This window comes from Agelaius tricolor, unplaced genomic scaffold (genome assembly GCF_023055355.1).
Source record: "Agelaius tricolor isolate 1412-34295 unplaced genomic scaffold, bAgeTri1.0.p SCAF_5, whole genome shotgun sequence".
Classification (NCBI taxonomy): domain Eukaryota; kingdom Metazoa; phylum Chordata; class Aves; order Passeriformes; family Icteridae; genus Agelaius; species Agelaius tricolor.
The window spans coordinates 34,977,468-34,991,736 of NW_027269265.1; the positions used below are offsets into that span (position 1 = coordinate 34,977,468).

At 38.6% G+C, this 14,269-nt stretch overlaps 1 protein-coding gene across 9 annotated transcripts in view; it reads left to right on the plus strand.

Annotated features, from left to right (window-relative positions):
* Nucleotides 1-12,995, plus strand: part of PCNX1 (pecanex 1) — an 89,783-nt gene extending 76,788 nt beyond the window's left edge. For 8 of the 9 annotated variants that reach the window (XM_071427202.1, XM_071427204.1, XM_071427205.1 and 5 more), the window contains 4 exons: nucleotides 774-1,015; nucleotides 2,048-2,484; nucleotides 3,870-4,010; nucleotides 7,391-12,995. In XM_071427202.1, the coding sequence (XP_071283303.1) occupies nucleotides 774-1,015; nucleotides 2,048-2,484; nucleotides 3,870-4,010; nucleotides 7,391-7,531 (961 nt within the window). In that variant the 3' untranslated portion in view covers nucleotides 7,532-12,995. The remainder of the gene's footprint in view (nucleotides 1-773; nucleotides 1,016-2,047; nucleotides 2,485-3,869; nucleotides 4,011-7,390) is intronic. The other variant, XR_011679224.1, reaches the window with a different exon arrangement.
* Nucleotides 12,996-14,269: the final 1,274 nt, after the last annotated feature.

Here is a 14,269-nt window from a genome sequence, read left to right on the forward strand (position 1 = left end):
CCAAGGTTTATGCTTCAGGATTCTGTGTCCTGGGACAAAAAAAATTGGAAAGGAGTGCTCAGTGTACTTGAGTGTGACAGAAAAGAAAAATGAAAGTAGGAATTGAAGGGAGGAGGAAATGTGCTGTGGTGTTTGTGTCCATTTGAAGCTTATTAGTGTAAACAATGTGGTGAAAAAACTGTGGTTATGTATGCTGTAAAATGGTGGCTAACCTACTGTCTGAGTCTTCAGCATGTGCTTCAAACAATTGTGAGTGCTTTACTGAAGGTAACAGAAACCAAATACATTAAAAATCCAGGAAACATTTTCCTTGCTAATCTGTGTAGACAAAGATTTTTGCAGTGTAACAGTTACACATGACTAGTGTGTTAAGTAGCATAAGTTTTATTAAATTGTTACAAAATAACCAGGATGTTCTATGAGCATTTGAGTTGGAATTTTATCACTGTATTGTATTTCAGAGGTGGAATAATTTTTAAAAAGCTAATTTATATGAGCACTTCACTTGTCATAAATAATGTTACTGAATAGCTGTCATGAAAAAAATTGCAGTCTCTTAGAAAGCAGAGACTTTCTAAGAGACTGCAATTTTTTGCAATTTTGCTTTGCAAAATATATTTGCAAAGCATATTCTGAGAAAATAAAGTCAGGTTTTAACTGATTTTAGGAAATGCTGTGGATTGTGCTGATCCTTTTGCATGTCATGAAGCATTTCTTAGAATACTAATGATTAGGAGGTGTGTATTAATGTATCACTTGCATTGTGTTTCCAGACTAAGGAAAGGCTGTGGAGCTGGCTGCAATAGTGGTGGAAATATTGAAGATTCAGATGCTGGAGGTGGAGCTTCTTGCACAAGTAACAATGCAACTATCAATGAGTCACAGAGCAGCATGTCACAAGGAGGAGGGAATGCAACTACAGGGCAGGGACCTGGAGCAGTACAGCACCCTCCTGTGGCAGCTCATCCCACAACTTTTCCTGCAGCTCATCCACCAGCTCATCCCTCCACTCTGGGTAAAGTTGAAACAAAGAGACAACTTCATACAAATTCGGTCCTATAGCTAGAACAGGCCTTTCAGCTCTTTGGCCTAAGTTAAAAGAAAAAGCAAACTAAAGTGATGTGATTTTATGTCGTGCTAAGAGCTGCTGGATTCATCTCAAACTACAGTACTGTTTTATGCAATACAAGGTTCCCAGACAGATCTGATAAATAGGGATATAGTTGTGCTGACAAGTAGATTAAATAACTTTTTAAAACAGATTTCTACAGACTGGATATTTCACTTCTGTTGTTTGCAAATGCTGAACTCATCATTTTTTGGGAATGTTTATATTTCTTATTTATACAGTGAAACAAGTTCTCTTATTTGCACAGTATTCTAACTGAATCTATCCAAGGGTCCATAGTGAACTGTAGTTAAGGAGGTGACAAACACTAAAGCTGAGAAAGTCTTTCAAACATTGCCTTTACTCACAAAGAAAATACAGATGTATGGATTTGTATGAACATAATTAGATCTATCAGCTGAGGAGAGTTATCTGCAAATATTTAGTATAGGAGAAATAATTACACCAATGCTCATAAACTGCAATTTGTTTATAGCTTCAAATGTATTAAATTTGAACTTGTTTTAAAATAGCTTTGTTCTAATGGATTTTTTGACCCAAACCTTGAATGTGTAATCAAGGATATTATTTTAAAACATGGGCATCTACCTTTCTTATTGCCTCAAGTATGGTAAACTGAAGTGCTAATGTTTAGTAAGAAATTGTTCATGCAGAAAGTGCAAGACATTTTTCAAGGTACTTGTCTGATAGGGATTGTGAATTGAACAGAATATGAATTCTGAGATAAGCTGAATGGAATGTATTGAAATATACTGCTATGCGAGATGCAGCAGAGATCTTCTGCAGTACATCTGTTTCAGATGATGTTGGTTAGACAATCAGTTTTGTATATCTGTGCACTAAAACATTTGTGTTGGCAATCTGTTGTGTGTGGGAGGCTTTATCAAACTTTCCTGATTGTGTATCTTTTACTTTTAGGCACCAGTCACAGCTCCCACTCTGTGCAGTCCAGCCTTGTCAGACATTCCCCTGCCCGTGCCTCAGTCGCTAGCCATTCATCCTACTGCTACGGCAGCCGTCATTCATCTCTTCGCACATCCACAGCGGGCTTTGTGCCTTGCCGGCGCTCTTCCACCAGTCAGATATCCCTTCGCAACCTCCCCTCATCCATCCAGTCCCGCCTGTCTATGGTCAACCAAATGGAACCTACTGGCCAGACTGGGGTCAGCGTGCAGCATGGACTGCCCTCTTCTAGCAGCTCCAGCCAAAGCATCCCAGCCTGTAAACAGCATGCCCTTGTGGGCTTTCTAGGGACAGAAGGAGGGAGTAATGCAGCTGAAACTCAGTCAGGTGGCAGTGCAAGCCCTGCAAACCAAATGCAAGCCAAAAAGGATGACGTTATTTACAGAATCCAGGTGAATAGTCTAGAAGAACAAGTTAACTTATGTTTCCACGTGCTTTTGTTAGTTCTTCCTTTGTATGTTGTTGAAATCGCTACTTACAAATACACGTTCTAGAATATCTGGTATACAGTTTCTGTGCAGTTATGTTTGGAGAATTAATGTAAAGAAAAGGTGTTCTGGACAAGCAGCCTTCCTGTATGTTCCTTGTTTAATTTTTTTTTTTTTCCTGTAGTGCAGCTCTGAGAATGTCAGTGGAACTCAGTTCCACTTCATATTTAGTTTAGCTTTACTTGCTGTAATGTATAAAAGGTAAACAGCTTCATTTGCAGGATAGAAAGCTTTTTTTCTTTGAAGGCAAGTAGATTTTCTGCAAAAGTAAGTGTAAAATACCTGCTTTCACTTTCATATGTATTTATTCTTTGGTTATACCCACTTCAGGGTTTACTGAGCAGCAAACAATTCACTATTGACTAAGTTAATCATGGCAGCCTTACTTGTTTTGTGAAAATCCAGGAATGTTTATTCTTGCATTCTTTCTTAGCTCTTATTAGCCCCACGTACATGTCTTTGGCATTATACTTGTGGGAAACCTCAAGAAGTTTATTATGATCTAACCTATTCAAGAGGTTAGATCATAATAAACATGATTTCATTGCTGTTACCACCTCAGTTTAAGTAATCTTTCGTAAATTGCGTCATAGTGGGCAAAGTTAATTTTTCAGATCTGTGCTTAATAGCTTTTGTTTGCCAGCAAGGGCCCTTTTATGAAGCTGCTTGCTAATCCTCTGTGTGAGGAGGATAAAGTGGATATGTGCCCTTGGATAGTGGACATTATGGAGTTCTCTCTGTCCTTAAATAGGAAGAATTTTTCAGGAGTTTTCTCCTGCTTGCCCTGTGGAAAGGCCAGTTTACTTCAAAACATGGAGTGGGTCTCAACTAACCATGCTAGTAGATAAATACTTCTGCCTAACAATTAATTCCCCAAGTTTCTTAAGATATTCTGTAAGAAGTAATGAACCTATTGTAACAGCTCATCATCACTTAACTTTTCCCTGTTACTAGACTGTGTGCTGCCAATGCTTTTGTTGTGCCAGCTCCCCAGTCCTGCCATGAGCTAGTATAACTGAATGAGGTGGGGAATGGAACCAGAGCTGTTGCTTCAGTGAACTGGCATATTCACCATATTCACTGGTGTCTGAAACCACAGCATCATTTCCAAATTCAGTGCTGTTTGGGCTTGGAGAGCCTGGAGCTCAAGTTTCCAACCTTGAAATTTGTCAGAAATCAATTTCAGTGGGTTAAAGTCAATTATCTGGAATTATGCAAAAGGTTGCAGTTTATCTGTTCCTTTTAAATTTTAGCTGAACTAACAGTCAAAACTCAATTCCTACTTATAGTTAATGGATCCCAGTCAAGTACTGGAAGGGATCAACGTGTCAAAAAGGAAAGAGCTGCAGTGGCCAGATGAGGTGATACGGCTAAAAGCTGGAAGAAACAGCTGGAAAGACTGGAGTCCTCAGGAAGGCATGGAAGGCCATGTAAGTTTTGCTTGGAAGTTGGCAAGCTAACCTTAAAAAAGGCAGTGTCTTGATTCTGTGGCAGTCTGCCTTTATTTCTGTTAATGAAAAGATCAGTGTAGTAGATAAGTTAGGTGAGCAGCTGTCCTCAAAGTCTCTGTTGTTGGAAGAGCAGGTCTAGAGTCCTAATTTGAGGCAGAGAGCTATTTCTGCAACTCTGTAGAGAAGATGTAGGATGATTTTTCAAATGTTGTAAGCCACCACTCCTTCCTTGCCTTCTTTCAGCTTGTCATGAGCTCTCAGGCATTACTCTCATTCATCCAGCATTCATTTTCCTTTCTTTAAACTGTCAATCCCTGAACAAATTTACTAACAAGTCCTTAATTGAAAGATTAACAGTATTTGATTTTAAATTATTCCGATCAAAAGAGAGCTTATGTTCTTATGTTTCCACGTGCTTTTATTAGTTGTTCCTTTTATTAGTTGTTTTATTAGTTCCTTTTATTAGTTGTTCCTAAATAAGATAGTCTTTAGATGTCACTTTATTATGTAATATAGATACATGGTAGGTGTTTACTTTCCTTTAAGAGGGAAAGCTTGTGAAAGCCCATGACTTGAAATTGTGTCTCTCTTTTCTGTATGGATGTTACATCTGCAGTTTACAAAAATTCACTGCATTGGCTAGAAAACTTATCTCCCAATTTAGGCTCCTTTTATGAGCAAAAAAACCCAGTGTGGTCTTTGAAACCTTTTGATTTTTACTGTGATGTACTTTTTTTTTCCCAAGAACTTGATGTCTGTAAAGATGCTCTAGTATTGTCTTAGAGATAGAGGGAAGGGTCACTGACGTGGGTCTACAATTATTCTTCAATACAACTGTATTTTCATTTGGAATAGATCAGTTTTGAACAAATTTCTTTGACTGCTTACCTCAGTTGGAGGCATTATTTATAAATTACTTTTAGGGATAGATTTTGCCATTTGAAAGACCACATCACTGTGGATATATGTGCAAACTTCAGGTAAGAAATGGCGCGAACAGAGTTGACAGTCCACTCTTAGGACAGTAGTGTTACATTGTAGGTAACGCTTGTTAGTAGAATGCTGTTGTAAATATCCTCAGTTATCTTGGGTTTAGACATACTGATGCAGATCAAGAATGTGGTAAAGATGGTGAATGTAAAGGGTTATATTGAAACATGTCCTCTTGCCTGGTGTCACTGGACAATTTTTTTCAGGAGTTTGTGAGTGTCTTTTGGGAATTGCAGCATGCTGCATGTACATGTACAGTGATTGATGCTACAGAAAGATTAAAACAAGAGGTCAGAGTAAGCTGTTGTTCTGAATGCTTCTCATCTATTTTTGGTACAGCATATAGGCAGGTGCTTTTAGAAGAGCATCTTTTAACCTAACAAGAAAGGGAGGAAAGCACCAGATTATCCTGTGTGTGAGATTAGGAGGAAAGGATTTAACTTGATGACACTGCCTGCTTCAGCTGCCTGTGGTGTTAAACATACTAGTATCAGTAAAGCTCTTAGGACAATCTTCCTTTTCTCATCCTGTGACTGTGGTCCTTCCTGCAAATAGACAGAAATTATTCTTACCTGCTGAGTTGCTGCTCATTAATCAGTTTACCTGATGTCTGCTCTCAGTATGAAGTTCAGCACTCAGTAGTTTAAAACTTTGCTGCTATGTAGAAAAAAGCATTTTTCCTAATCTAGTTTATCTTGCTAAGTATGCAGTGCAATATGTGTATAAGGCAGAAAGACATTATAAGGTTTCTTCGAAGAAATTACATTTACCAGTCCTCTTTGGAATGTAACTATTTTTTCCTGGTTTTGAGAGGGTATGCCCAGCATTATCTTTCTATGGTACATGATACTGGGGTGTAGAAGAGCCCTTTTCCTCCAAGAGATTCTTCCCACCTCTTGACTACCCGGTGACAACATTTTGCATGTACCAAATAAATGCCAGTCATTATAGAAGAGATGGTAAAACTAAGTGTGGCAGTATGGCAGTGATGAGTTTTAATCTGTGTACAACTTTTTGCAGATACACGGCTTTTAAGGAGCCATGATATTGACGCCTGTAGTAATCTCAAAGGCACCAGTGTTAAATTGGACAACAAGTATGTAGCACTTGGGACTTCATTGGAACACTTCTTATTGTGTCTGGGACAGGATATTCCTGTTCTCATTCCATACAGCAGCATAAAAATTATATGGACACTCTTTGAAGTCAGACTTGAACGGACACTTAAATATCACTGTTGCATCAGAGGAGCTAAAGATGCTGTGCTTCCCTGGCTGAACTGCTTGCCCTGTATCTATGCAGCATAGATCTCATGCAATGGACAAAGCTAAATGTCCTTCACCCAGTGTTAAGAGAAATTGCCAGCTGTGTATAATGAAAAATAAGTGAGTCTCCTGGATTTGATTTTGGAAGACTGTGGTTTTCTGTCATTTTTTTCTCTTTATATCTTTAGGACTCTTGAAAACTTTACTGCTGTGGAATTTGTAAAAATTAGTTTTACTTGCTTTTATACTTACTTTGTCTTGAATTAAGGGTTCTTTTCCCACAAGTGGGAAATTTGAAATAATTCTATTTCTGTAAAGCTGATGACACTTATAACCAGGTTAATGGAGCATCCTTATGGTTCCTTTGGGGCACCCAGAAGTTAAAGGTGTGTTTTTAAGGAGGCAGATAAATAGAGACATACAAGTATAAAAAAGGGACCTTCTGTCAGTCAATATCAGGCAAGATCCATGGAAGTAGCAGATCAAAGTACTTGAGTTCTGTAGATCCAAGGAAGTATGATACAATAATTTGTAGCACTGTTTCTGAACCCCTTCTTCTTTGTAATATTTTTAATTTAAAATTATCTTTTAATAACTTGGTTTAGAAGTCAACCTTGAATTCACAGTGCATAGGTAACAAAATCCTGGCAAGAGCTTTAACTTGCAAGAGACAGTAGTCTACACCTGACTCAGGGTGAACTGTGGTTCTGCGCTGCACAGCACTGTGTTCTAAGACAAACTGAGCATCAAAATATCCCAAATCTCTGTGTGTCCTTTTTGTAGTTGCTACTCCCTTTGGATGAACTGTTTGGTTTTGATTTGGGTCAAGTTGTTCCTACTCAAATCTAAATCAGACTGGCTGCTCTCATGGTTGTAAAAGATCTAACTGTGATTTTAAGAAGCAGACCTTCAGCAAGACTTCAATGTGCAGCTTTTCTATGGGTATGCTGTCATTGAAAAATGTGCAGCTAAGTCATATAGCACCTATATTTTTTCTGCTTTGGCCCTGTAAAGGTCTTGAGTTATCATAAGCCACAACTTTGATATGACAGCTCTCCCTGTGGAGCTTACAGTTTATTATACTTTGTTTTTTTTTTCCCCCAGGTGATTCACCGCTGGGTGCCTTGCAGCAGAGATCCAAGTAGTCGGTCACATATAGATAAAACCATCCTGCTGGTTCAAATTGAAGATAAATATGTTGCTGTTGTTGAAACTGGAGTCCTTGAACTTGGGGCTGAAGTGTAAATCTCTTTGAGACTGAAACTTCCCCTTCTCCAACGATTCAGAAGAGAGAGGGGTCCAGAAGAAGCAGCTCCCAGGACATGAAACTTTGGTCCGGTTGTAGGAAAGGACTTGAAACACAGATTTGTCTAAGTCCCTTCCCCCAAATAAACAAGTGTAAGAAATTTTTTTAAGTTGTTAGCTGCTGAAGAAACACTTGCATGAAGGATAGATTTGTTGAGACATATCTTTTGTTTATAAATTTTGTTATGCATTGCGTAATGCTTTAAATCAACAAACTTTTCAGTTCTAAGATCAGAGCACCTCATATTTTTCTAATTGTTTTGCCAAAAATTGCCATGTCTTGTCACAGAGTGTGTGGAATTCATCCACCTTATTTTAATGAAATTGACTACAAACCTTCAGCTTGGTGAAACAGTGTAAGGGTTTCGGGTGTGGCAAGAAGAGACTGAACAGATGTATAGATTCTTATTCCTTATGAGCTAAACATTAATGAGAACTGCACTAATTTTTTTACAGCAATGCACTAAAAACAACCCTGAGATTGCTGAGAACATTTATTTATATATATAAATATAAGTATATAAAATACCATTATTTAAATTGCCTTTGGGATTAATCCCCTCCCTCTCCATATACATGTTGATGGTAAGGGCTGTGCCATGGGTTTGGTTCTATGTTCTGTATTTCGTACAAGTGCATTTGCTGCATCCTCTTCACAATAAATGGTAAAATAACAAATGCGTAGAAAAGCACCTGAGTATCCCTGTGCTACATCAGACTTTATTGTGGTGGCAGTGGTACCTCAAGCCTGTACAACACATCTAGCTTTAAAGAGGGCCCCAATATGACTTTCCATCTGTCTTCCCTTCACTAGCCATGGCTACTTTGCTTCTTTACACCCAGCGCTGGCTGTGTTGTTTCATTGGCTCTTTTCTGGCAAACACAGTGGTTTTAGTTTTGTAGTGGAAGGTGTAGGTCCATGATTACTTCACAGATGCTTGAAGGTTTTTTTTTATTCTATCCAATTAAAAAAAAAAAAAAAAACAGCAGCAACTTCCCAAACAAAATGAAAAAAGAACCCAATAAAACTTGACTTCTGCTTTCAATGATCTTTTATAGAAGGCACAGCCCTAAACTTGTATCACTTTTACCACCTTGCCTTTTCTTTCCCTTTAGTCTTCATTCTTTTCTATGACTTGAATTTTATTTTCTGTGATTATATATTCTATGTAAGTGTAATTTGAGTATTTATAACTGTGAAGTTGAATTATTCTTGTGTTACATATCTTAGGTTTTATTGTATTTTTTTAAAAGTGTGTATTCAGGGAAACAAGTAACTCAGAACTATCATGGGAGTGTGAGAGGGAAACTGGTTTGTTCTTGACTTGCAGTTCCTATGACTCACTTTTCTTAATCTGTAAGAAAGAAATGTACCTGTTGTGATTGTTTCCTGTTTCTGACCTGTAATTATATAGGACTCTGTGGGGAATTTGCATACAGTTCTAGCTTTTGGGAGCAGCCATCTTCTTCCCAGTCACCTCCACTTCTTTATATGTGTTGTAATTAGAAGAGATTTCTGATATACCACAGAGGTTATTATAATTAATTCTCTGACATCAGAGAAACATTGTCCATTATGTACCTAATGCAAGAGTGAAATCACATGGCATAAGAAAAAAGGAAGAAACGGCTACTAAGAAACACTGGTATTCCAGCTCAAGTCGCTGTATGCCATCTGGCCATGAAAGGGTAAGTCTGTGTGCCTGGTAGCTACTCAATTCCAGCTACTGTTCCCAGTGAATGATACTGGGACCTTGCTTGCATCGTAGACCATGCAAACTGGTTCTCGAAATGCTGTGTATCTTAAAGTTGCTTATTACTTTTCTCTTTATTCATACATGGTCCCATTTAATCATGGTATAAATGCACAGATCTGCCACCCTTGAAACTATGTGGAACAGCAAAATTGCTTATCGTATGTATCACATTATAGAGTAGTTGAATTAATCTCCTGCATATATGAAAATGTACTACAGAAGATGAAACTTCTGTAGCGGTCTGGTAATGCTGCTATCAGGATCAAAGAAAATGTGTATGTTTTGAATTGAAGGCCTTTTAGTGAAGATTTTATTCTAAGTCCTTCCCTTCAGGTAAATACTTCTAATTAATTGATACCTTTAAATAATTAATACAGGTTTTCTGTATCACTAGGAACATTGCTTCATTTAAAAGGGAGAAGTTTGTTTGAAAATAAGCCCCTGTTTGACTTTAGTTGCACAGGATTGGTTTTTTTTTCCCTTGGACTGAAGCCTTGAGGTAAACAAATGACTGAAAACCAAAATATATAGGTTAGATTTTTTTGCTTTGTTGTTTTTTTTTTTTTTTTGAAGCTGACTGAAAAAACTTTCATTATGTTAACCCTGACTGAACAATCTCTCACTCTCTTTGGGGTAAGGTACGGACAATGTCCATTGCTGGTAAAAGATGTGATAGGAATTAACGGCTTGTTAATGTGGAAATTTTAGTGCATATGTGTATCTGCCTGGAATTAGATGGGCAAACAGCAGATAGGGAAAGAAAGAGACTTTTTTTAAAGGCAAAGAGAATTAATGAATATTTCTATTTTTTATAAAACATAAGACTTTTGGTATGTTGACTTCAGGAGATGGATTTTAATGTGCACAGCTAACAGGTTAACATTTCCTTTCAGGTACTCGGCTAACATCTTTTGTGAAGCCATTCACATAGTGCTCGTACCTATTCCAGATCTGCTCAACAGAAGCCACCTAGTTGAAATTTCACTCTTCCATAAGGCTTTGGAAAATTAACTCTAAAGATTTTCCTGAACTCATTAAGATTCATACAATTGTATGTTCGTTTGTACAGAGTTTATCTTTGGTTTCTACTGTGCAAGTGACACAAATGTTTTTCTTCTTTTGTGTCACTGTGCAAGTGACACAAAAATGTTTTTTTTCTAACGCAGAATCACACAGAATTAACTAGGTTGAAAATGACCTTTGAGGTTATAGAGTCCAACCTATAACTGAACACCACTTTGTCAACTATTAGACCATGGTACGTACGAAGTGCCACATCCAGTCTTTTAAATACCTCCAGGGATGGTGACTCCACCACCTCCCTGGGCAGCCCATTGCAATGCCCAATCACTCTTTCTGTGAAGAATTTCTTTCTAATGCCCAGCCTAAACTTCCCCTGGCACAGCTTAAGACTGGGTCTTCTTGTCCTGGCACTGGTTACCTGGGAGAAGAGATCAATCCCCACCTGGCTACACCCTCCTTTCAGGGAGTTGAGAGTGGTAGGGTTTCCCCTGCACCTGCTCTTCTCCAGGCTGCACAACTCCAGCTCCCTCAGCCTCCTAGGATTTGTATTCCAGACCCTTCACCAGCTTTGTTGCTCTTGTCTGGATGCATTTCAGCATCTCAATGTCCTTCCTAAATTGGGGAGCCCAGAACAGGACACAGCACTCAGGGTGGGACCTAATCTTCCTGAGTACAGGGGGATGATCTCAACCCTGGTCCTGCTGGCCACACAGCCCAGGATACCATTGGCCTTCTTGGCCATGTAGGCACACCTCCCTACAGGATAGACCTATCTGTGGAAGCCTCTGTTCTAGATAAAAGTTATTTCATCTTTTGTTTTATTTTCTTGGCCTTTGTCTTGATGTGTAATATTTTTCTGCTGTTGTAAGGATGGAAAAGATGGGTGTTTTCAAATTAGTCCTGTCAGTCCAAATTGAACCTTACCATAGAGCAGAATTTTTTAGATCTTTCTAGACTTTTATGAAAACCCTTACAGATGTTTGCTTTTACTCTGTCCCCTTGCATTGTGATATTCTCTTGCCATAAGAACATTCCATTTAAGCCCTACTGTTGTAGCTTCCAGGTAGACTCCAATCTATTTTCTTCCTCAGATTTCTTTGGACATTGTATCTATGTGTACATATGTAAGGATTTCTCCCTAAAACATTCAGTTGCAGAAAAGGGCTTGAAAACCCCATTAAGCAGATAATGTCATTAGTAAAAATGGCTACTACATGATGTTTTAAAACCTTTTCTCATTTCACTTCTCTGTGAAATCTTTTAAAATGTTCTGATTAAAAAAACCAAAAACCTAGAACTGTGTATGTGGCACCACTGATGACACCTAGACTTCTGTGCTACTTGCAGTGGATGATACTAGTGCTGGATTCTGGGGATATCTCTCATGATCCAGCATGTGTGAAATGGTTTCAGAGTTTGGGGAAGATGATGATGATGATTATTTCTTGAGGTAATTCCATGTAGGCTGAGTGGTTCTACAGCCACTTTGCATGGGACATCTGACATGTTTCTGAGTGGTGATGTCAGTTTTCCAGTCATTCCTCATCCCATGATTCCTTTGGGAACTGAAGAACTCTTTGAGAAGCCTGGATGACTGGTGAGATGAAGACGTGGCACAGGTCTATGCCTTTGGCAAGAGGCTATAAAGCTTTGTTTGGATTTGGGCAAGGGGGGGAGAGATGCCTTATGATTGATTCCGCCTTCTCTGATAATGCACACATCACCATGCAACCTAGGAGTGTAAATAAGAAAGACACTGCTTTAAAGACCTTTCTCAATTACAGAACTCTCAATTCACAAAATGGAGCTGGATAAATTGCATTTCTTACCATTAACAATATTATTCAACTTATATTGGATTTGGGGTTGTACCACCACAGGTTTTATGTACTTAATTTTATTAAGGAATTTTATACCTATTATATAGGCATGTATTCTTTTCTTGTCTGGCTTGCTATTTGATATTCTAATGCAGTACATTCAGTGGCGCTGGACTCTTTCAGAAATTATACTGGTAATTCCTGGTGCCTTAGTAAAAAAGTGGGTACATAACACCTTGGTGGAAGGTAAAGCATGTGACTTGTTTCACCCCAGCATGATATGCATATTTCTAAAAAGGTGATTAAGATGGCTGCCCCAAAAGATTTTGGGAGTGTACCTCTATCACTTGGTCATGAACATTTGAATATGAGCAATTTTTATGACTTCTGGTATGTACAGTTTGAATAGATAAGCCCAGTACACTTAGGCCACAACTTTGAAAGATGGCAATCAAATAGCTGGATATGTAACTTCTTACACAGATGCCCTTGAAAGCCTGACAATAGCTGCTGGTTAGGAAATGGAGAGGGGAGTAGAGCATAAATGAGAGGATGGCTTTGGTTTTTAATGGACAATGAAAATATGTATTGCCTCTACCAGCAAAAGGTTACCTTGCCAGGGATAGGGATATATGTACCTGCGTGTCTGTGAGTGTGTATGTGTCTGCGTGTGTTATTGGAAACAGCCTGTAAATATTGTAGCTGTTTAAAATGGAAAAGGCAGAGAGTTTTTTGCAACATGTTGCAGCAAAAGGACAGTATTGACAGTGGAGAAACACTGAGAAATAAAAGAACCTTTTTTCACTTGTTGTCATTTATTGCACCATTACATTCTCTTAAGATGTCATTTTCACAAATTCCCTATAAGGACTGTTTTAAGTTTACTCAAATAATCCTCTAATGAAGGATTCTCTTGTTTAAAAATTGTCTTTTGTAGCTATGCAAAGAATAACCTTACCTATTGCTGTTTTACTGCTGGCATCATCCCTATTTTCATGCTTTTGCGTAACTAAGTGCCACATGCCCTCTCTTCTACAGTTAAAATGTCTTGTCTTTGTTGAAGCATTTTCTCTATCAGTGATTTCCCTTCTCTTGAATGTTTTTCAAAGCCCAGAACACTCTTTGTACTGTCTTTGTCCTCAGTAATTTTTCACTCATCATACTTTTCTGGGAAACACCTTACCTAAAGTGGTTTAATCAGTAATTTCTAATTTTCTGCCATCCTGGATCTGATAGCCAAGTGTGGCATTGGGTGGAGTCCTCCTGCTGACTGTGTTTACATTCAACACTTTGATACAGTGATGCTAGTTCAAAAATAGCCAGCTGCTGTCTGTCCATTCCCTCAAATATTTCACACTTGTACAGAGACAACAGTATCTTGCACCTTACAGTTTAAAAGATCACTTCTAACATAAACAATGGTGATTTGGAGAACTCTGTGTCTTTAAAGATTGGATGTTTCCTTTGTATAAAACCTAAACAAAGCATCTGGAACTTCTGCTTGCCTGTGACACAACCCGTAGCTGAATGAGAGAGAAGAACATAGAGCAAGTGTTCCTAAGGAAAAAGAACTTGTATTTTTTAATGTGAGCAAGTGAGTCTCAGTGAAAAGATTAGAAGTTTCGTAACTGCTGTGTTTTTGAGGCAGCTGACCTTTCAGCTGACAATATCAAAAAAAGGAGGAGCAGCACTTCCAGACTGCTGTAGGGCTGGCAAGGGGTAAGATTGTTGCTGTAGTCCACCGTTTCTTGCTGTTGGTGTCAGCAGACGGCCTGCAACTGGTAAAAATTGGGGAACTGGAGCCCTGTTTAGTGGTTGGAGGCTATTTCTTAGGGTAGTTTGGCCTGAGAGAAATCCAGTTCGCTTATTCCAAGACAATGTATCCTTGTGAGCCTATCAAGGACCTGGGAGCAGTGTGTTTGCTTCTACGACACACACTTGGTCTGGGTGACTGGAAGCCTATTGCATGGCTTCCTTGTATTGCCAGAGATGGTCCTCTATCCTATTTTTACCCGGACTTTCTATGACCCATAATTCTCATGTAGAAAGATGGTGCTTGGGTAGTGGCACTTTATAGG